Source organism: Polypterus senegalus, unplaced genomic scaffold, assembly GCF_016835505.1.
Source record: "Polypterus senegalus isolate Bchr_013 unplaced genomic scaffold, ASM1683550v1 scaffold_5383, whole genome shotgun sequence".
NCBI classification, from domain to species: domain Eukaryota; kingdom Metazoa; phylum Chordata; class Cladistia; order Polypteriformes; family Polypteridae; genus Polypterus; species Polypterus senegalus.
This window is the reverse complement of record NW_024377295.1, coordinates 67604-91618: the sequence shown is the minus strand read 5'-3', so window position 1 is coordinate 91618 and position 24015 is coordinate 67604. Positions and strand designations below refer to the sequence as shown.

The window sequence follows — 24015 nt, the reverse complement described above, 5'->3', positions numbered from 1 at the left end:
TGCTATGGTCACGCTGTCGTGAGTCGTAACGAAAACTCAGTTTTTAAAGACTGCTTACTTCATTGTGTATACGACTGTAGGTGAATGAAAAGATGTAACTCTGGAGAGGGCAACATACAATACAGCGTTGTACACGCTGCATACAGCGATTCACATCTGCGACAAATATGAATCTTCTTAGATGGTGCTGTCGCGTCCACCCACGCTTTAGAACACACTGCCTGGTCTGTGCCCGCCGCAAGAGCAACTAACAGAGACACCCACCAACTCAAGACCATGGAATACCTCTCGCGAAACTGCTCTACACGCCGCATACAGCGATTCACATCTGCGACAAACAAACTGTTTTACACACTGCATTCAGCGATTCACAGCAGCGACATGATTTTTCTTAGATGGTCCTGTTGCATCCACCCTCACACTCGAAGCATACACACTGCCTGGTCATGTGCCCGATCGCAAGAGCAACTGACAGAGACCTGGCCACCGAGTCTAAGACCATGGGAAACCCCTCGAAACTGTTTTACATGCTGCATACAACGATTCATATCGCGACAAACAAACTGTTTTACGCCGCATACAGCGATTTACATCCGTGACAAACATGCCTCTTCTTAGATAGTCCTGCCGTCGTGTATGTTGCCTCTGTGTGAACCGGTCAAGCACAGAGAAGTTCAGCTGCTGAGAGAGCGTCTTGACTGTTGCAGGGCCTACATTGGTGAAGCAGGTGAGGCGGTAATGAAACAGAGGACAGGTAGCGAGGTGGATGTGTACAAAGTGCAGGAGCATCTAAGAAGGCGATGTTTGTTGCGGAAGCGAATTGCTGTATGTATCATGTAAAACAGTGTGCTATGGTGCACGTGGTGCGCGTCGTAACCGAAAACTTGTTTTTAAAGACTGCTTACTTCATTGTGTTTAAACCTCAGTTGTAAAGGAATGTTTTAAGGATCCCATGGGATACCCTCGCTAACCGCTTTACACGCTGCATATGGCGATTCACCTCTGCGAGAAACATGCCTCTACTTAACAGTCAGCGTGGGTCGGAGCTGCATGTTGCCTCTACGACAGACGAATATAAATGACGGCATTTTTCTGTGTCGCGTGTCTGAGTTGGTGGGCTGGCTCTGCGAGTTGTGCGTTGTATCCAATGGTCTTGGGTTGGTGGGCATGGCTCCTTCCTGCGCATGCCCATAGGTGTCTCACTTGTGGCGGCTTAGTAAATCCACGCCCCTTCCGGCGTGCTTTCCATGGTTGTCTTGCCTTAGTCCATGGTTGTCTTGCCTTAGTGAATTATATATATAGATTTTTATTATTATTAGTGCACAAATAGATACTTCATTTAACAACCCATGTGATAGCCCATCAACACCCAGTTTGGTTGCCCTTGTGGGACTCAAGCCCAGCCCTAGATATAGTCCATTCACATCCCATTGCCCAGATAAATCCCGCATAACCCACTTGAAACCTATGTGGGCCCTGCATGAACATGCTGGCTGGGTGACACCCCGTCTCGTTCACCATTTATAAGGTCTCCAGGCTTTTGGAAGGCGGGGTCATTTGACTAATGCACTAACTGCTAGATGGAGCTTCTGAAAGCATTGACTCATTTAAATTCTTTCTTTTTTGTCTTGAGTCACGAGCCAGGGCAATCATGCCAAGATGAGTGTTACTTTCATTTACTTTTCCTTATTTTTAAACCAGGAATTTGCATTAGCATTAAGTCATCTGTCATTCCTGCACCTGACAACATGTTAAGATTTTCCTCTAGTTTGGTTAATCCAAGGATAGAGTAGTGTATTGTGAGTTATGTCACACCTTTTATTAACTACTTTTATTCTGCATAATTTTCCAGAGCATTTATTACTAAATATAGTGGCTGAATAATTAAATGTGCATTAAAATCCATTCATTTGTGTCTGTAGTTTATAAGAAATATTGTAACCAAAATTAACAACAAAGACTAAGCCTTTTCCAGGTAGATATTCATTTGCTTAATAAGTAAAATGATGTATAGAGGGAACACTGCTTGGTTTTTTATGTGATATCTACCATTTTCTTTATAAGCCTAGCTCCTGTTTCAGAGTACTATTTCTAAATTTTTCTTCAACATTCAGTACTATCTGACTTTATATATTAGTTGAGAAACTAAACAATATGAATGTAAATTTATATTGTTACAAGTTGGATTCAGGGTTTTCTTTTGAATTACTCTCTGACAGTACAGGACATTTATTTAAAGTTCATTCCTTTAAACAAATTGGCTCCTTGAGGCTGTGTTCTGTTGCCTTTATTATTATACTCTACCAGTGTCCTGACTGTTCCATTATTTAGTATGCTGATGATACTATGGTGAGAAGATACATACAGTATCTGGGGAGGATGAAGGCCATTGCTTTGACTGTTTAGTCAGTTGGTGTAATAATGACTACAATGATTTCAATACAAAAAAATTAAAGATGTGATATTTGACTTTAGAAGGTGAAAATTGGTATGTTTACACCTTACTGTTTTAGGAGAGGATGTAGAAATAGTAACTGAAAAATAAAATCTAGGAACTCACAATGCTCAAATCTGTAAAATTAAACTAATTAAAATGTTTTTAATAATGAAGTTTTTTTTTGCATTCATTCAATGGTAAATTGCAAACAGATGTGAGTATGCCATGTTTTGGTGTGTGCATTTTTAGCACACCTATTTTACATTCAAAGTGAGAGTGACCTCAGATCATTTAAAGGGTGTTGCTTTAATTAAACAAAGACATACCTTCTGTTCTGCGTTTTCCTTGGGAACATTAAGGAAAGATATAACCCCAGACACCTCAGAAACATAATCTTTTACTGCTTTCTTGGTCTGGATGACATGGATAGCCTTCAAATGCTCTTTCAATTTGGGGATCTCTATAAACAATAAAGCAGAATATGGTATTTGACTTTGAATTATTAGTTTTGTCAACAACAGAATTGATTTAGCCAGTCTGACTAAATGAAATTTAAAATTAATGGTATGTTGTTAAGTTCTCCCTTCTAAATGTTTGTATTATTTTGGAAACATTACTTCTCTTGCACTAATTTATAAGATGTTACATATATGTGAACAAAATTTGAATTGTATATATTTTAGGTAATTAAAACTGTTATGATCAATCTTACGTAGTATAGAACAATGTTAAATATCTATTTTATACTATATCTCAGGAAATGGAGAAAATAACTCATTTTACTTATTTTACACAGCCTTACCAGTTTCTTCAAATGTTAAGATGTTCACATTTCCTTGTTTGATATTCCAGTACTCCTTAGAACTCACTGTAAACACTTCAATGGGACTTTCTAGAGCACTCTCCTCACGGTGCAGTTTCTGAAAATTAAACATTAGAGACTGAATTTTTAAACATATATAAACTATATTTTGAATGGCAGGACTAACAAAGTCATTGCTTACTTAACATCTGCTGCATGACATCATATGATCACATGTGTATAGCTGTACATCGATTTTGTGAGGTGTCACAGCTCATTCCAGCTGCTTCAGACACAAATTATGAACTTTGGAACACGACTCTCTAGTTTGTCTTACTGATGCTCACACACACACACACGCACACACACACTCCTTTTAGGGCCAGTTAAAAGACACCAATGAACCTAACAGTATTCCTTTGGGTTGTGAAAGAAAACTGGAAAGCCTGAAAATAAATGACATAGGGACAGTATGCAAACTAGATCACAACTAATTGGATATTACCTATTGATATACATATACTCCTCTCAAAGTAGGGGACTAATTCTTTAGCCTGCTTAGCTTGAGTTTAATGATGTCATGCAAATGGGGGGAAATTAAATTACAGTCCATTAGGAAATATTGAAGGCACATAGAACTGACTGCAACAGAGCAGTCTGTCTTGTGAATCAGCCACATATTATCTAAAATTCAAAGTTTTATTTTCAACTGTTGGCCATCTTCTGAATCAAATTCAATCATTGGAATGTTTCCTGAAAACTGGACTCAGAACAGATCTTTGTGGTGAATTATGTATCCCCCAGCTGTACCTGTTAAGACTGAAATCCTAATTTATCAGAAACCTGTGGTTTATGCTGTCAAAAGTTCCAGTGAGGTCTAAGAGAACAAGAATAAATATTGTGGTCCCCGCGGTGCTGGAGCCCGGGACGCATCAGGAGGACGAGAGGAGGGCTTGTGCCTCCTCCAGACCGCGAGGGCGTCGTCCTGGTTATGTTGGGGGCCTGGTTAAAGGGCTTGGAAGCCCAGCCTGTAGGGACCCGTGGCCACCGCCAGGCAGCACCCGATGCCAGTATATCCCGTGTGGTGGCCAGGAGGACCAGAGGAGGCTTGTGCCTCCTCCAGACCGAAAGGGGTGTCTGTCCTGGTTATACTGGAGGCCTCGGTAGAGGGCTTGGAAGCCCAGCCCTGTAGGGGCCGTGGCCACCGCCAGGCGGCGCCCAGTGCCTTATTATCCGGGAGCGGGCACTTCCGCTACACCAGGAAGTGCGGGGGAAAACGACAGGGGACACCTGGGCCGGCTTCGGGTGCGCAGCCGGCACTTTTACCACACGGGGTGTGTCCACGGGAGATTGCGGGAAGCAGCTGGAGCCATCCGGGTTCCTATAAAGGGCCGCCTCCTCCGGTCATTAGTGGAAGTCGGGTGGAAGAGGACGGAGCTGGAGTGAGGACTGGAGGCGGCCAGGAGGAAAAGAGGCACAGGACTGTGTGGCCTGGACATTGGGGAATCGGTGCTGGAGGCACTGGGGTTTGAGCACGTGATTATTGTAAATATATTTGTAAATAAACAGTGTGTGGTGAAACAAGGATGTCCGTCTGTCTGTGTCCGGGTCCAAGTTCACAGTGGCGTGAGTAGATGCATGGATGGGCCGTCTGGTACAAGACGGGGACCTGCATTTCCTTTCAAACAAAAGTCTGTGAACGGCCCGGCGCAGCAGCGGACCCCACACACTGGCCGCAGGAGCGCCCGTGCACAACCCCAGCGGAGCGTTCGCTAGAGACCGCGCGACCGCCAGAATGGCCATCCCGGGTGCGGAGGAAGAACAGCCGTTGCCAGGCGCCGAGCGGGCTCCGAGGTTGCGCTGTCAGGACAGACAGCCAGGCGGCGTTGCGGCGCGAAGGCCACACCGAGGCAGGGGCCTGCGGCATGACGGGATCCGGGAGGTAAGTGCCCTGCCCTGCAGTAATCGGCCCTTCGGGGTCGCGCTTACCTTTTCTACAGGGAGGGACGATCCGGATCAGCGTCCATGGCAGGAGCACGCCGGGCCACGGGCTGTCGGCAGCGCGGCGGTGGCAGAAGAGGAGGCGAAATGCGAATCGGAGCTGCGGCTCAAAGAATCGCCGCAGCTCGCGAAGCTGCGAGGAGGCACGCCACCGCACCCAGAGCAGGGGAGACAAGATGGCGCGGGCGGATGTCCCGCCGCTGACAGGCACGGGATTGGCTGGTGTGTCTTGTGTGCCCGCCAATGATTGGATGGAGGTGGGACCAAGGAACGCCAGTCTCGTGCCTAGAAGGGACCCGATTGGGTGGAGGGAGTGGCCCACAGGAGGCAGGCGTCGAGTGGAGCTGATGGACAGGTAAGCTCACCGGCGTCTGTCTCATTGTTTCCACCAGCGGCTCGGCGTGAGCCGGAGGAATCTCTTGGCCCGCCGAGTCGAGTCCTTGGAGCAGGTGCTGGGTGATCTCGCGTGCTCCATTTGGAGCAGCTGAGGGGGAAGGCAGTGGCGTGGGAGAGCGCTGCATCTGGACGGAGGATCGGCGCGGCGTTGGAGCCTTTGGCAATCGGGACACCACGGGGAAGGTGAGTAGTATCGTCCCGTAAAGCATAAAGGGGATCCGCCGAACATGGTTGACTTATTTAAGGAGGACCGACTTCAAGTAGCGATCCCCACAGCGGGCGGGCGGTGCAGGCGGCCGATCGGCGAGGAGAGCGAGCACGCAGGCGCTGGCAGGACAGGGGCTGATGAGTGCCCTGGGTCCTAGCGCCCTGCGCTCCAAGCCCGCGGCAGTCTCCTGTCGCTCTGCAGGGCGCAGACGGGACTGGATTTGAGCTGTTGCCATGCTCAGACCCAGACCGTCAAGGTGTCCAAGAGAAGAAGGAGGTGAATGCTGGGACCTCCGATAGGAAGGGGCGTCGCTGGGGGCGAGTGCCCGGAGAAGCCATCCTCTGCAGGGGCAGAGGGAATTCCTTAGGCGGCTGGGCGAGCTGCCTGCAAGAGCGGTCCGTGGACAGCGGGAGGACAGGCATGGAACCTGTGGCGGAGGACTCAAGCAGGCAAGTGGGGGCTGTCGGAGGGGGCAAGAGCACTGCGGTACAGAGACTGACAGGGCCTCGGGGTGAGTGTCCTGGCAGTGCTTCTGGCCCTCCTTTTCTTTTCCACAGGCCGAAGCCCCCGGCGGGAGGGCTCCACGCTGGGAGGTCAAAGGTGACCCAGCCCGGTGGGGGCGGCAGGGACGAGCGCTGGCGCAGACCAGAGGGGCACGCGTTGCGCGGAGGGTGCTGAAGACGGATGTCCCAGGGTGCCATGTTGGACCCTGGGGGCAGAAGTAGGACCCTCTCTGGGGGCGTGCTGCCCTTCGGGAAGTGCCGTTGGACCCACGTGTCCTCGCTTAGCGTATATCCCGTGTGGTCCCCGGCCGGGGCTGGAGCCGGGCCGGGACGCCAGGAGGACCAGAGGAGGGCTTGTGCCTCCTCCAGACCGAGGCGTCCGTCCTGGTTATACTGGAGGCCTGGGTAGAGGCTTGGAAGCCCAGCACTGTAGGGGTCCGTGGCCACGCCAGGCGGCGCCCCAGTGCCTTATTATCCGGAGCGGGCACTTCCGCTACACCAGGAAGTGCCGGGAGGAAGACGACAGGGACACCTGGACAGCTTCGGGTGCGCAGCGGCACTTTGCCACACGGGGTGTGTCAGCATGGAGATTGCGGGAAGCAGCTGGAGCCCATCCGGTTCCTATAAAAGGGCGCCTCCTCTGGTCATTAGTGGAAGTCTGGGTGGAAGAGGGCGGAGCTGGAGTGAGGACTGGAGGCGGCCAGGAGGAAAAAGAGGCACAGGACTGTGTGGCCTGGACATTGGGGAATCGCAAGAGGCACTGGGGTTTGAGCACGTGATTATTGTAAATATTATTGTAAATAAACAGTGTGTGGTGAAACAAGGATGTCCGTCTGTCTGTGTCCGGGTCCAAGTTCACAATATGTTATTTGTGTGTCAGCATTACCTGCAACTCATTTATTTCTTTAATAAATGCAGCTGCTGTGCCCTGATTTGGTCTAACACCTGACTGAAACTTGCCAAGAATAGAATACTTATTTAATTACTGCTTTGACTTGCACTTTACTTTAATAAGCAAGGTTTGAAACTGATCTAAAATTTCAAAGACAAAGGGGTCTAGAACATTTTTCTTAAATAGGGATTTAATTACTGAAGCCTTTATAGAATCTGTGAAGACACCAGTATGTAATAAAGTCATTTATGTAAAGTACATGGTCAATTAGCATATCAGAGACTTTTTTGAAAAAGTCTGTTGGAACCGGGTATGCGAACACAAGTGTAAGGTTTAATTTGAGTAATTAATGTATTAACCTTAGTTAACTTTATCTGAGTAATGGAATTTAATTCACTGAGATCAGCATGCTGAGGTTGGTTGAACAGGGATCAACTTTAGAGGGATACAGTTACATCTAATATTGCTAATTTTTGTTTGAAATGTTCTGCAAAAGCTTCATGTTTCACTTCACATCATTAATGCACATGCTGTCATGAGGAAAGATTATCTCGTAACACAAAGTGAATTACCACAGATATGCAGATGACATACTGCTTTATTTACAGTATCTATAGAACAGCTTGATTCATTTTACCCTCGCACCTGTGACAGACGAGGCCGATTTTGCACCCCTTCGTTTGAGAAGAAGTATGAAAAATATGAGGTTAACACAGAAAAACAGATCACCAATTGAAACTTTATGAATAATGGATACTTTATTCTCCATCAATAATTGTTTTGGTAAAGCCATACTCAGTGTAATCCTCCTTCCATTTTCTAAATTTTTGGACTAGCCATGATTAAATGAGCGGTAAAAAGTAAGAGCTGATGGTGACTTATTGAGGCAGGCAGGCGAGCACAATAGCACACGGGCTCCATGTAGTGCGGCGTCAAGTTGATCTAAAATGCACGGTCAGATTAAATAAAATATATCTTTTCAAGTTCTATTTGGATATAAGTATTTTCTATTTAGTGACAGAAATATCTTTGGTAGGAATGTAAGTTGAATTTAACTTACATTCCTACAAAGATATTTCTGTCGACTAAATGAAATTTACTTATATTTAAAATTTAAATAGAACTTGAACAGATCTGATAGTTCATAATACCCACGCAGCACTAAGTGCGTAAGAGTGGAAGTCATGCATTTTAACAAGCAGCATATTGCACTGATACGAAATAGCCTGCCCATTTAATTATTTAGGAATGGATAGATAAATTAAGATTTTATACAAATAATGTTTTTCATTTTTCTTCCTCAATGGATTCTGGCACCCCAGCAACAGTTGCTCGCACCCAGTGGCATAGCAAGGTCTGGTGGCACCCGTGTGGAGTTTAATCTTGTCACCCCATGTCCACCAAAATATAAAATGAAATTTATTAAGAAATCAATTTTTTATTCAATTGGTTAAGAGGTGATAATGTTAATTATTTTGTAAATGTATTTGGAGCCAGATAGGAATAAATCGCCAAAAGCGGTATCACTATTGAAGTCTTATGAACAACACATCTCGAAAATACATCGAAATTGGAACAATAAATCATGCACACATTTAAGTTTTCATAGATTTTCGACATGAATTTCAAGGAAAACCGAAGAAGCATCGAAAAATTTGAAAAATATCGTTTAAAAGTACCGTCTTGGCGGCGTAAAATAAAGGCAATAACGAGCCAAATCAAGAGAGCGCCAATGATAATTTCCCAATACTGCCCCTTCTTGGCCTCTGATTTGTCACCAAAAATTACGCCAAATCGGGCAATTAACCAGAATTGTGACACATGATTTTGTATGTGTCCCGGCTCTATATATATAGGGGCCTTAAGATAGTGGGATGGGTTGGGAGATATTGTCTGTTCACTGTAGAACAATCCTAAAGTAAACTTGTTTACTTTATAGTCAGTTCTAGAGTGGACAATACCTATCCACCCCACTGTCTAAAACGTTTTCGTCGACTGTATTATTATGATGTTCGGGTTACAAATATCATCTTGTTGCACAGAACGATTTGGGGCGATGATATATCTGTGGCAGGGGATGAGACAATGAGTCACAGGACCAGTTGTTTGCTTACTTGAGAACCAGCACAATTCAAAAGAAATGAGACAGAACACCCCTCCCCATGCACCACACAATAATACTAAATCATTACTGCATCACATCATTTACCTGCAATTTGCTGCAATTAGGGATTATTAAAGCCCATGTAAATTATTTGACATGTTATTTTATGTAAGAAAAGGCGCATTAATACAAAACCGGCAATTTTTATTTCACCCCTCAGAGCTAGTAATCGGTGCGGCCGCACCCACCACAACCACCTTCCTACGCCACTGCTTGCACCTTAAGGGTGCAAGCACTATCGGAAGCGCTGCTATAGAACCTGAAGAACCTGAAGCTTTGGGCAGTCTTACATAATAACTGTCTGTTTTTTAATGGATGAGTAGTAACTTCCTTAAGATAAATAAGGAAAAATAAAATAAAAATACGAAATTTAAGTTGTTGGTAAAAAAATAATTCAGTTGTAATCATTGACTCTGACTTGATCTTTAAATTGTGTTTTTTTTCATTTAGATCTCTTATAAAATTGTAAGATGCTAAGAAATTAATTCACAGTTTTGTTTTAGCCAACTAAATGCATTTCTTCTAAATAAAGACATTAATAGGCTGCAGTTAGCTCAAAATGCAGCAGCAGCAAGAATCTGAAGCAGAAAAATTTAAATTTGAGAACATCTCACTGGTTTTAGCCTCAGTACACGTGTGTTCTTTAGAAATAACTTTAAAATGCTATAAATAGTATATAAAGCTATAAATATTCTTCCTATATTTTGGAGTGCCTGCCCTTCCATTCCCAGTTGTAACCTTTGATCTTCTAATAGTAATTTGCTTATTATTCCAAAGCTAAGTTTTGCTTATTATTCCAAAGCTAAGTATAAAAGAAGCAACAACAATCTGGAATAACCAATTGAGACATTCCAGGCTAATACAGTGGAGTATAGCAGTATTTGAATTCTTTAAATATTTTGTTTATCCATGAATTTTCATTCATTATTAATATCTGCTTTTCTCTGTTTTTTTCCATTTTGTGAACACCACCATCATTTGATCAGAGTACCATGCTGCCGTGTGTGATGTTCAATTAATAGCAGATACTACTGATGTAAATGAGACCCACTGCATCAAATCTTCTAGTACGAAGCTTAAAAAATAGAACTACTTAAATACATTTATGTTAGGTACAATGCCCAGTAGGGGCTGTGCAATCTTTTGGTTTTGAAACCCCAGCAGATTTTGTGTTTCACCAGCATTTCATCAATATAGTTTTTTTTTTTTCTTCTGTCCTCTAGACCTCTTACTGTTCAAATCACATACACAAAACAAGGCACTATGCCATCAGAGGCTTATAACAGAAAATATTTACATTGAACATTTTATGCTTAATTTATTAGAAAACTCAATGTCTCTTCTTTCAAATGTTCCCATTTTTTGAGAGGTACTTTTGTCATTTCTTGTATTTTATATATTACACAGTACATGCATCGATCCAATAAATGCATACCTTTACTTGTTTGTTCCATTTGTCAATCACATTCTGCTTGACTTCAGTATTTCTTTTACGTATAATCTGTGCTTTGAATGTATTGTCATTACATGAGTTCTGTAAATAGATATATTCAAAGTTACAATATTATTCCATACTTTTACCTAGAAATCAAATGAGCCTTTTTTAATGATTCCAGTAATATTTTAAAATAAATATCAACTTTAATTCTAATATTATGAATAATATCTACTTATCTGAAGTAAATATGGTCATTGCTCAAATATGTAATTCAACATTTAGTATAAAAACTATGTTGCTTACAAGAAACTGAAATACAAATGCTTTACATATTATTTATATGTTTGCTAAATGCGTGAAATATACAAAATCTACTTACTGCTTGTCTTGGAATACCATGTACATTATGATTACTGGGAAAGGAATGTAAAAAATATTTTAAATTAAGCTAAGAATAGATTTTCAAATTTATAATTTTCACAAATTTAAAATCACAATTCACCTTTGAATGCCATATTCGTCTGTTTTGGTGCAGATAGCGATTATATTTTGGCACTGTCCTCTACAGGCAATGTCTTTCAGCACTGTATTCAAGATTTCTAATGCATTTTTGTCAGAGTCTCCTCGGTTCATTTCCATAACAACCCAAATAGAATTACACCTGCTAATACACTATTTGAGGAATACACAAAAGGCATTTATTATTATGTAATAAAGGAGTTAAAAACAGGAAGTAATTAAATCAAATAAGATGCATACCTCCTTCCACATTTCATTTCTCTGTTTATTTGAATCTCCAGTTCCAGGAAGATCAACCAGTACGACTTCGATCTGGTAGGTCACAGGTTTTTGGTACATAAATTTTAACAACTTTTACCAGAGGCCAGTAAGAACAGAATGTTCTATTTTTTGAACCCCGCAACCCTGTTCCAGACTAAGTGAGTTAGAAAATGACTGGCTGGCTGACCTTATAAAGGGATTTATCCTCTCAAACAATTCGAGTGCCTGAAAGAAGTAAATAATAATAATAATACATTTTATTTAATAGGCACCTTTCTTAACACTCAAGGTCACCTTACAATAAAATAAAAACAAGGAGAATGATAAAATCAAAAAGCAATAAGGTACAGAGGTAGTTAGGTTATAGCAGGTTGGATAATGGATGGATGGATGGGTAGTAGCAAACATAGAGATAACAGGCAGTAAGAGTGTTAAATGTATAGTTGATATGCCAGTTTGAAAAGATAAGTTTTGAGGTCAGTTTTAAAATGTGTTATTGAGTCCAGTTGACAGATATGAGAGTGAAGAGAGTTCCAGTCTTGATGAGCACATTGAGAGAATGTTCGAGCTCCCATAGCACAGAGTTTGATGTGTGGTACAGAAAGTAAAGCTGCAGATGAGGATCTGAGTAAGCGAGAGGAAGTGGAAGTCTGTAGGAGATCAGTGAGGTAGGGGGAAGCTTTAAATCTTAAGAGTGGTATTTTGTATTGTATTCTGTAGTTAACAGGGAACCAGTGAAGTTGAGAGAGAATAGGTGTAATATGTGCAGTGGATTTAGAACAGGAGGTTATTATCTTGGCAGCAGAATTTGAAGAAGTTGTAAGTGATGGGTATGTTTTTGTGGGATGCCAGATAGAATTGCATTATAGTAATCTATATATGAGGTGACTAGAACATTAACCAATACTTCAGTACTGTGCTGCGTAAGAACAGGATGTCTAGAAATGTTTTGGAGATGGAAGAAGGCAGTCCAAGAAGCATTATTTCTATAGGAAGAAAAAGAGCGGATACTGTCTTGAATGACACCCAGGCTCTTAATATTAGGTTTGTGTTAATTTTGTTAATTAAAATAGAAGAATGGTTAGCAGAACCTTAGCAAGTGTGGATTTAGAACCAATGAGTAGCACCTCAGTTTTATTGCTATTTTATTAGAGACAATTGGGAGTCATTCATGACTTCATGACATTATGTCTTGGAAACATGCCATAAGAGTATCTGGAGAGAAAGCATAAGTGGATTTAGTGGATAGATATAGTTATGTGTCATCAGCGTAACAATGAAATTTTATACCATGGTGCCGAAAGATACTACCTATTGGGAAGTTGTAAATAAGAAAAAAAAACGGGCCCCAAAACAGAACCCTATGGAACTCCCTGAGTAACCACTGCATTTTCTAATTTAAAGCCCTTTACTTGAACAAATTGCATCCTATCAGTGAGGTAGGAAGAATCACGATATAATGTTATGTCTTTATACTGGTGCAATTCATGTGAAAATAATGAAGTAAAAGCATAAGAATTTGCATTTCAGATTAATCTAATAATTAAGAAAGTTCTAAATTATATTTTTACTGAGCCTGAGTAAAACAAAGCTGTGTACATAAACTTAATTGTGCTTTAAAAAGTATTAAAATAGTAAGTAATATTTAGCTAACAGTAAAAACCTTTTTATAATCACTGAAAATGTGGTATTAAAAAATTTTAAAAAATCCATCGATCAATTGAGCCCACTTAATCCAAAACACAAACATGACAAACCAAATGCTTACGGTGTTAGCTGAGATTTGTTTTCTATAGGTTTTATAGATATCATTTGTTTCTTTAGACAATTCAGAGAAAGTTTTCTTCAGTCCATCTTCTCCATACACTGCTCTTATCTTTGCATTTGCACTGTCACTTTCAGTATCTTCTCCATCTTCAGTATCATCCAGGTCATCATCTTTTTTACAGTGTTTTATAAGCACTTTCAATTCTTCTTCCCATTCCTGCAATACAAAGTAAGGTTGTTGAAACGAACATCATCTTAATCATTTATTCAGCACAATGTACTTGGTCAATATTCCTTTTCAAAAAGTGTGCCCAATGAGGCTACAAAATGATAAATTCACCATCTGTGATGTTTTAAGGTGATGGTCTAGTTATCATAAATCAACCACCCAAACCCTAACTCTCTAAAGATGTTCATTCTCCAGCCCCTACAATTTCATGGTTTTTACTCTTCTTTTTTTTTTTTAAATTTTACCGATTCTAATTAGAAACATATACTATTCCATACAGTGAAGTCATTTTTAACAAATCAAAGCAAAACTGAAATTTTACAATTTCATGGTTTTTAAAGAAAAAAAAATGAGTAGATGGTATCTAGACATCTGTGTAGTAATTGAAATATTCAGAGACGTCCTATCCTGACCTCTGAAATATTCAGAGACTGTCATCCACTGAATGAAGCCAAAAATTAAATAACCACTGGCTTTACTTACAGGACAAGCCACTGCAACATAAAATAAAGCTGTTTAGAAAGTGAAAATAAAAAAGTAAATAAAAAAATTCAATTTGTGAGATCACTTCAAATGGTATAAAGTACTTTTTTGGGACATACAGTATGTAAATCAATAGAAATGAATGGAAATATACACCACCTTCCTGGGCAAAAAGCACTGGGAGCAGAAGGGATCAAATTAAAAGGCAAACTGAAAACTCTAGGTTCCTCAGAGCTTATTCTGAAGAATAATAAATATGTTACTTGAAACATACCTACAAAAGTCAGCCAGCCCAACCCATGAAAGTCAACAAAAAGATCTGATCCCACACAGATAAACAGTAAATTAGGATCACAGGTAAGTCATTTTGCCAAAGGACAAAGGACAAGGGCAGCACTGCTGGTTTCCCAAGGTGCCAATAGGGGGAGCTGCTGGGGAGGGCTGTCTCTACTTTCAGGGGCTTCCATCTGACTTAGGAGTACTTTCTCCTTGAAACCGGAACTATTCCTGGATTTGGCATAAAAGAGGCTTCCTCTATCCACTGGTGTGGTCAGATTCAGGATGACATGTATGAGACTGCATAGAAGGTGTAGACGGAGAAACTTATTGCTTATTGTGTGATCTAGAAGGAAGTAAACTGAAACCCTGTGGAGGTATTGTCTGAAAAAAATGCCTTTTATTTCAACCCCAGATTGTGTTGTAACGTTGTGTATGCTGTTCAATAAAGAAAAGCTCAGGATGATCAAGGAAGGATAAGTGATTTAAAGAAGAGTATTTCCTACTAAACAAAATCAAGATATTACAGAAACACAGATATAAGTTATGGTATTCTGCACAGTGGGTGTTAGGGACAGAGAGCATATGTTAAATAACAAAGAGGCATGCACTCAATTGACTTTTACAAACTGTAGTTATCAGTAAGTTCTTCAGGGCTTTTAATACCTCTTTGCTGATTAACTCAATCTGAGCTTTGAACTTTGTGTAGTTTTGATGAGACTGCACTTGGACAATGCAAGACGTGCAGGCTGACGTTGATGATGTGGGCAGCAAATCAATTTCATTTAGCAGAGCATTTATCAGTGAACTTTTTCCGGTTCCTGTTCTGCCAAATATTCCAATGAATATTTCTTCATAAATATTTTTTCTTTTTAATTTTGAGATTTTCTTTCTGAAAAGGCAAATGGAAATATACTTTTAGTAAGCTTTTCCAGTACAGAGGAATAAAGTGGTTTGTTGTCTACAATAACAATGCATAGTGATAAGTTGAAACTACACACTTAATGTGTAACCAGAGTGATTGTGCTCACTATTGTTTTTCCACACTCATTGGATGCATCATTACCTAGTTACACTGGAACCATCCTGTCACAATACGTTATTACACTGTAGCTATAAATGAAGTTTTTTTTTAATACTTTTCATCTGAAGCAGAAGATAAACACATGAACTATAGTTTAAAACTGTAATTTGAGGATTAAACTATTATCTTTATCAAAGAATACAAAGGTAAGCAATCTTAAAGTTTGTTGTTTTAAAAATGACTATTAGTAGCAAATAGAAAGCATGGCATATCCATCTAAAATAGATGCAAACAAAAGGTAAAAAATATTACAATCCACACAGCAACCTTTTTTTAAATTAGATCATTTTAAATTAGACAAACAAATGATCCATCAGGCTGCCTGATATTGTCAAAAGCGTTGCAAAATAATTGTAAAAAAAACAATACATAACAGAATTATAACATTAAATGTGTATTTAACTAAACCTATAGAATTTATTTTTGAAATATTTTTATTGCTAATGCTGAAAATATTTTGAAAATACAATTAACTCACAAAATACAAATAGGGAACCAGACACATGAATAGTGTAAAGGTACACATACTTCAGTTCTTCTAAAAAGTAAACGTCCTCAGATCCAGTGCACAACAAATGTTTTACTTTATCATACATTCTTGATATAACATTTCTTGATTCCTCTTCCTTTTCAAAATCTAAATGAAATAACAAGGAAAAGTTTTTTTTTTCAGACTGGCTAATTTATTTCATACAAAATTACGGAATTATTAAAACACCAGTAAACGCGTACTGCACGATAATGTGCAGTAAATACACTCTACTTATAGTTTTCATCCTCTTTCTCTGTACATTTAGCATTCATTTCCTCAGAGGTCGATGCGCTTGCTGCTTCCTTAGCAGTTGTTCTTTTCTCCACCCTAGCAGCCTGCTTCTTCTCTCCTTCCTTGGCATCTTTTCGTGTTAATACTGATTAAGTCAGCGTGTGTTGCAATTACTTAGTAAGTTTTTCTTAATTTTTCACTTAAGCTTGCACTTAAGTCTTAAATCTGCTTCAGGAATTATTTAAGATAAAAAGAGGTAGGGAAAGTAATGGCGAAGGTGGTAGGGATGAGAACGTCTCCGTGCGCATGCCATACGGCCGTCTCGCTGTCCACTACCAAGAGTTGATTCTACAACAAAATAAAATAAAAAAAAAAGAGTAATAAAAATCATCACCCCAAAATCGGAAGTGCTGTGGAAACTTTCAGCATACAAAAATATATATATTTTACTGACTCTTGCTGTAACCAGTTCAATAAACAGCAATGAATGGCATGTTATAAACAGGACAAAAGGTCATTGAAAATATAACTGTGCAATTTTCAAGGAGATGCATAAACTGATAAGGAGCAGGTTACCAATAACAAGCAACTGAGCATTTTGCTTTTTGGTTACAGTAATAAGACTATTTATGCTCATTGCTTTAACAGACGTTTTCATCAAAAGCGACTTATACATAATTGAGTCAACATCAGTTATTTGTCTGTTCTGAAACAAATATTACAAGACCAGGTTGCAAAAATTTGCTAAAACAAGTGAATTACACTCTAGACCTTGTAAGTAAGCAACTATTAACCAACTAAAGAACAAGACTGCTTAACCTTAAATTAACTACAACATGAACATAGCAGCAAAACCATTAGAAATTAGAAACTTGTTTACAAAAGTAAAAAGTCTTCAAATGCTTCTTAAGTGCACCAAGGGAATCAGCTGTTTTGATTAGTGTTGGCAGCTAATTCCATTAGCTAGGAGCCACACATGAAAAGAGTCTTGATTGAAGTTTGATTCCATGTAGAGGCTATATTAGCACTGATCATTGAGATGCTCCCCTGTTTTGCATGATGTGGCTTTGAAGCCTCTCCCCACTATGACACTCGATCAGAGAGGTAGAGGTTACTATATAAAGTGTTCATCTAAACTTAGACTCTGAGAAAGAAGAAGTGTCTCCAAAATGTATCAACCAATTGTATGGACCTAGTGTACTGAAGTTGTCTTCACTGTCTTTGATGCCATCTCTTACAGTCTCATTACTACTATATTTTAAGAGCCACTCTTTTGTCTTTCTTTTTTCTACTTTCAGTTGCTTAACTGTAATGCTGTTTATTTTAACATCAGTGAATGTTCTTCTAGTATTTTCAATACATAAACGGTGCATATAATTAATATTTTTCCATTTGATACATTATTTACCTAGTTTTTTGCATGTATTGAGTATTCTGTTTTTGAATATCATCCTTTTTTACTTTATTTTTGTCTTTAAACAGTACTTACATATATATTGTAGTCACTTGTTTTTTTATATGCTTAAATGAACATTCAAGATTTGAGAAATTAAAGGACCTGATTTAGTCAGTGCAGCTCTTCTGATTAGCATATCCCAATATCTCATCCAACCCTATGGTCATACAAACCTGAATGTGCCCTCTCCCCAACTGCTTAATTGCTTTAATTGTTGGTTACCTGCTCCATATAGGCTTAGGATAAAAGACCAGTAATACCTTGTGGCGCGTGCTTGGGGTGGTACCTCACCGGGGCCTTGGGAGGACCGGAGGAGGGCTTGCACCTCCTCCAGACCACGATGGGGCGACCGCCCTGGCTGCTTTGGGGACCATGGGTAGAGAGCATTGACAGCATTGGACTTTTGAGGGTGATTGGTGCTGTGGCACTGGGGTGTGCATGTTCACTTTAACTGTAAATATAGTGTATAATAAACGTGTTGTGGTGCATAAACGATGTCTGCCTGTCTGTGCCTGGGCTGTTCCCCACACCTGCAAACAGACACAAATAAATTAATGTTTTTCTCATTCAAATTCCTTGTAACTTTAGGGATGGTTTATTCCACAATTATAATTTACAAAACATTATTATTAAGAATTTCATTTTATTAGTGTTGTTTTGTTTCTCCTTCTTTATTACATACCTGTTTTAGTTATTAAACCACTCTGTTGTTATTTTATCTGGCTTCTTTGGTATTATTCTGAATTTGTGATTAACTCACATGTACTTACCATACGGGCAGAAGAAATGACTGCAATTTTAAAAGTGATAATATAAAATAGAGGTTATCTGTATTGTTCAATTAAAAAGTATCCTTACATCTTCTCAGAGATTCTTCATTCTCACATGTACACTGCCGTTTATTTGCAGGTGAATAATGTTCCTCATGTTTATTTTTAGCTTAAATAAAGAAAGAAGACAGGTCTGAATAAGATATAGTTAAGAGTTGTCTTTTGCAAAAAGTCTACATGATTACAACTGAGAAAATAAATTCAACAACAAAATATTGTAAGTTAAAAATAATCCACTGTATCCTAACCAAATAATGTGCAGTATCTCTAAGCTGTTTTATGTGTTAACTAGCTCTATTGCCCAGCTTTGCCTTGTAAATTTTGTAAAATAATGGGCATCGGTTATAGTGCTGCTAATCAGATGTATCAGAAGTACTATGTAGCTAAGTACTTTTCTGTATACAATATTTGTTATTTTCTTAGCAGGATAATATTATTAGTTTATTGGAGCTCCCTACTCTTGAACTTGGTACATACAATTTCCCAGGAGTAAAACATTCATGATGTAGATCAATTCTTGCTTTTATGAGTAATTAACATTGCCTTTTGTTCATTGTCAATGGAACAATACAATTTTATAGGAAACTGTATTTTTTAAAATTCAAACGAGCAAATAATGAGCAGGGGTAATAGGAATGTGAAGTATAAATACAATTTCACCCTGTAGCACATCCTGTTAAAAGGTAGATTCAATCAGAATTGAATTTAATGCATTGATCTGAAATCATGTGCCATCATAACGTTTTGGAAGTTTTAGATTAAAAGCAACAAAAAGCTGAAGTGTAATATTCTTAAACTTAATACATACCATATTGACTTTTACAGCCTGATCAAATATGTGGTACATTCAATAGAACTGAACATTTTAAGCATTGTATAGAAAAAAACATGTGAATAGAAATTATATTGTGAACTAAGTACAATGTCCCAGTGTGTGAAGTGGAACCAAATTACTGGTGGTACTGGTGTTTAGTCTACATCTTGCTCCTACTTTTCACTTTTACACAACAACATATTATTCCATATTGTGGGGTTGGTCAGAGTGCCACACTATACTAATATTTGATTGGGGTGTTGGATTAGGTATGCTGGTAGCAACCTACTTAAAAGCACTGCAATGTCCACCTACTGTATATGTTCTGTTCGTGGGGGACCTGTTTACGAAATCATTTAAATTTACCAAACCATACTGTTGTGCCTGGTTTATGTTGTACTCAGGGCTTGAAATGAGCTGGTACACTGTGCTGGCATTTTACTGTTTCTGCTTTGCAAACTGGAGCATAGTAGCACATTGTGGTCTGACTTCCAAGGGAACACCCCAGTTCTCTGTAATATTGCATGTATTTCACTAACATGGCCCCCTCCTCCCTCACTTTGTGTTGTCCAAAGTATATGTACTGTATCAACAATCCACAGTGGACAATTCCCCTTCAAATTTGTATTAATTTTATACTGCATCATGAGGAGTAAGAAGAAAGTGGCAACTTGCTCAGCATGTCTACTATGAGTTTTATAGAGCTTTCATCCTCCCCCTTTGTGTCAGGTAGCAGCCTTCATTTGGATAAAATTGCAATCCCACTTTTCTGCATGATTCCTTCCCTTCTTTTAGACTGCTCAGCTGAAAATAAGGGAATAAGAATAGCTCACTTGTAAAGCATTATTATCAAAAAATAAGGACAAATAAAAAAGTGTTGGTTAATTTTCCTTTTTCTGTAAAATCAACAATTTTCAATCAAATCTGTCAAGCCATTTTACAGACTTTGGAGTATTTATTTTTCTATGGGGAGGCGAGTTACCCCTAAAATATTGATATACCTCTTGCTGTAGATGTACCATCCTGCCAAATTTCAGCTATTTAATGAAACAGGAAATATTATTCTGTGGTGGGCTGGCACCCAGCCTAGGGTTTGTTTCTTGCCTTGCACCCTGTGTTGGCTGGGATTGGCTCCAGCAGACCCCCATGACCCTGTGTTAGGATATAGCGGGTTGGATAATGGATGGATGGATGGAAATAGTATTTTTTTGATTAGTGTGTGTGAGTAAATTATATACTATATACTGTATATATATATAAATATATATATATATATATATATATATATATATATATATATATATATATATATATACATGTATATAAATATGTATATACAGTATATAATGTTCTCTTTATTTTAGAGGTTCTAACTATTGTGGTGTATGGCCGTTCATCCTGGCCAATACCCCCAAGCCACCGGTGGAGCCCTCCTACAGTATGGAGGTTCTCCGAAGACCAGCAGGGCATCATGGACATTGGAGTTTTATACACAGCCCTGCTGGATACCATGGGGGCCTCTAGGAGACGCTGCAGGGAGGAACAGTGTTTATTTACCCTACGCCCGGAAGTGCGTCCGAGTCACATGGACAAGGGAATGGCGTGCTTCCAGGGTAAAGAAAAGGACTTTTGATCTGACCTGAAAGTTATAGAAGATCACATGGACTGGGGATTGGAACACTTCGGGTCAGGGACTATAACATGATTGTGGGAGCTCCCAGATGGGGAGCTGAGCTGGAGTGGTAGGAGGGCAACGCGTCTGGGAGTGGTGGAGAGTTTATTGTTATTGTATTTGGTTATTTGAATGAGTATTGTGGAGGCGAGGCGTGCTTTGTGCATAGTGCAGAATTAATAAAGTCAACATTTGGACTTTTATCTGGTGTCTGAAGTCTTGGACAGGGGTTCAAAGGAGTGATAGGTACCCTATCTGTCACACTATATACTGTAAGTCCAAGTCCAAGTTCTGTCACTCAGTTTGCCATTACATAGGTGTGAATTATTTGCATTTTTATTTCCATGGCTCATTTTATTACTCAATATGCAGTATATGAGCCATTATTGTATACAATAGCCTGCACATTTTTTGCAGTGTTTTTGGATATGTAAAATGGTAACTCACTGAAAACAGTGAAAGAACTGCATAAAGTATTTCATCCGTTTAGGCAAGAGTTACAGACTTTGAAGATTAATGGACAAGTAACTGTTATTTTATTAAATGGTAATTAAGTGAAAATGAGATAACCTTTGGTCTTACTTGTCTGTTGTAGCAGGAGGTCATCATGACTCAGAGATGCAGCCTCCTCTTGAAGTCTAGCTGAGATGTTTACCATATAAGCAGCTGTTTTTTCAGAAGTTGAAACATTATTAGGCATTTCCGAGAATACTGGACTATTCCTGTGGTCATTTGGTAAGCTGACGTTTTGGTAAGAAGGACCTTCTTCAGGGTTTGATAAAATATCAAACAATTCCTCAACAAATTTGATTGCAGATTCCAGATCTTCAGGCTGCTGCATCTGTACCCTTTTCTGTATGTTTTTTGGCAAAATCGACAAGAACTGTCCCAAAACAACTTTGTCAAATAATTTCGTTTTTTCGGTTTCCATAGGTCTAAGCCACTTATTTGCTAAATCATTTAGCTTCTCAGCAACAATGCGAGGGGACTCACCAGGCAGCAACTTCAGTGAATGGAATTGCTGTCTGTATGAATCAGATGTCAGCCTGAAGCGATGAATAATGGCTTCTTTCACTTTATTATAGGACAGCATTTTTATATCACTGAAATTAGCATAGGCGAGCTGGGCCTCACCACACAGAAGTGGAGCTAACTTTAGAGGCCAAATTTGCTCAGGCCAGCTATGATGCTGTGCAACTTCTTCAAATGTTTTCAGGAAAATCTCGGGGTCATCTTGTGGAGCCATCATAGGCAAAGGAATAGAACTTGGGTCTTGGGCTTCAAGACACACTAGATAATAACTTTGCATTCATTGCTTCAATTTCACTTTTCTTTCGCTGTAACTCCTGCTGAGCATTGATAAACTCCTGCATTGTTTTGCTGACGAGATTTTGATCCATTGTCTTGGAAAGTCCTATACCACTTCTAATACCTCTTAAGGTCCTGAAAAATAATTGTTAGATGAGATAACATAAAATAAATCGCACAATCTGCAGAACGTACCATAAATCTGAAATTTTAAATATATTTACAGGTTTGAATTCAAGTGATAAATACAGTTATGTACCAGCTTACAGCTCTGTTTGGGAGTGGTCTTTCAGCCATATGGGTCAATGGTATGCATACTTTAATTGCTGATATAGAATAGCACAAACCTATCTTCACATCTTGGCAGCTGCACGTTGGGCTCATCTAAGGGAAGGCAGTGTGGAATTAATGTATAACAATTGGCCATGTGGAGCAAAACAGATCAAAACAAGCCTTAAAGAGCTCTCCAGGAGTCATAAAGGGTATGAGACCTTGTGAAATGATAATAAAAAATGTATTACTGTTTATAGAGTGTTTCTAACTTCTTGATGGAAGAAAAAAGTGTGAACCATCTGCACAGAACAGAAACAAAAAAAGCCAGTTTTGTGAAACGTGACTTCAAAAAAATGCTTTGTGACATGGTTAATCATTACTATGATATATATTTTTTTAGGCGCACGGTGGCGCAGTGGTAGCTGCTGCCTCGCAGTTAGGAGACCTGGGTTTGCTTCCGGGTCCTCCCTGCGTGGAGTTTGCATGTTCTCCCGTGTCTGCGTGGGTTTCCTCCGGGTGCTCAGTTTCCTCCCACAATCAAAGACATGCAGGTTAGGTGGATTGGCGATTCTAAATTGGCCCTAGTGTGTGCTTGGTGTGTGGGTGTGTTTGTGTGTGTCCTGCGGTGGGTTGGCACCCTGCTCAGGATTGGTTCCTGCCTTGTGCCCTGTGTTGGCTGGGATTGGCTCCAGCAGACCCCGTGACCCTGTATTCGGTTTCAGCGGGTTAGAAGATGGATGGATATATTTTTTAACTTATAGTTAGTTTGTGGCCATTTGTTGGCTGGGGAATCAGTACAGGAAGGAAGACAGATTGCTATTGCTGCAGCTCCACCACTGCTTTTCTCACTACTACTATGCAGAGAGTCATTCTATGACTGGCAGCTTATATTCCCTCTAAGCACATTTGAACTGCTGCACAGTCATTGTCATGGCACTCACTCCCCTTCCATACAGCAGTTTAGAAATGCCATGCAGCTGTTCTCCCAAAACTCCACAGACTCCAATTCATTCATCATTCATGTGGGACTGCTTCATGGTAGTCATTACAATTGAATCTTTCTTCATGAGGGACATCAAGCTCTTGTAATGTTGTTTAGTGCTGCTTGTAATTTTAAGAGATGTTGAAGAAGAAAATCAGTCGTAAACAGAAAGTATCAAGTCATCTGTTATTCACACCCAGCCGTCAGTTAAAAAAAAAAAAGCTCAGAAGATTACTGGCGGTGCTGCTACAAGAATATGATAATGGCTGGTTTTGGCAATTTCTAGAACATTATTACCTTATTGTTCTCCTGTGTACCTTCGCCATAAGAATGAATGGCCTCAACTCGGTAGGCTATAAATTGGTACATGACTGTACTCAAATAATGGCCTTACAATAAAAAAAAAGGTATTTTATTATTTAATATTTTTAGTTTGTCAAAATACAGTAATAAAACA

The 24015-nt window shown here is 39.7% G+C and overlaps 1 protein-coding gene across 1 annotated transcript in view; it reads right to left on the bottom strand.

Moving 5' to 3' along the window:
- The window catches only part of LOC120519286 (nuclear GTPase SLIP-GC-like), a 115375-nt gene that overhangs the window by 27735 nt on the left and 63625 nt on the right, over window positions 1-24015 (bottom strand). The window contains exons 2-13 of the mRNA XM_039742419.1: window positions 21578-22438; window positions 18538-18618; window positions 15989-16097; window positions 15043-15268; window positions 13390-13605; window positions 11757-11846; window positions 11601-11672; window positions 11344-11513; window positions 11221-11254; window positions 10839-10937; window positions 3240-3357; window positions 2764-2897 (exon numbers count right to left, since the gene is read on the bottom strand). Of these exons, the coding sequence (XP_039598353.1) occupies window positions 2764-2897; window positions 3240-3357; window positions 10839-10937; window positions 11221-11254; window positions 11344-11513; window positions 11601-11672; window positions 11757-11846; window positions 13390-13605; window positions 15043-15268; window positions 15989-16097; window positions 18538-18618; window positions 21578-22304 (2076 nt within the window). The 5' untranslated portion in view covers window positions 22305-22438. The remainder of the gene's footprint in view (window positions 1-2763; window positions 2898-3239; window positions 3358-10838; window positions 10938-11220; window positions 11255-11343; window positions 11514-11600; window positions 11673-11756; window positions 11847-13389; window positions 13606-15042; window positions 15269-15988; window positions 16098-18537; window positions 18619-21577; window positions 22439-24015) is intronic.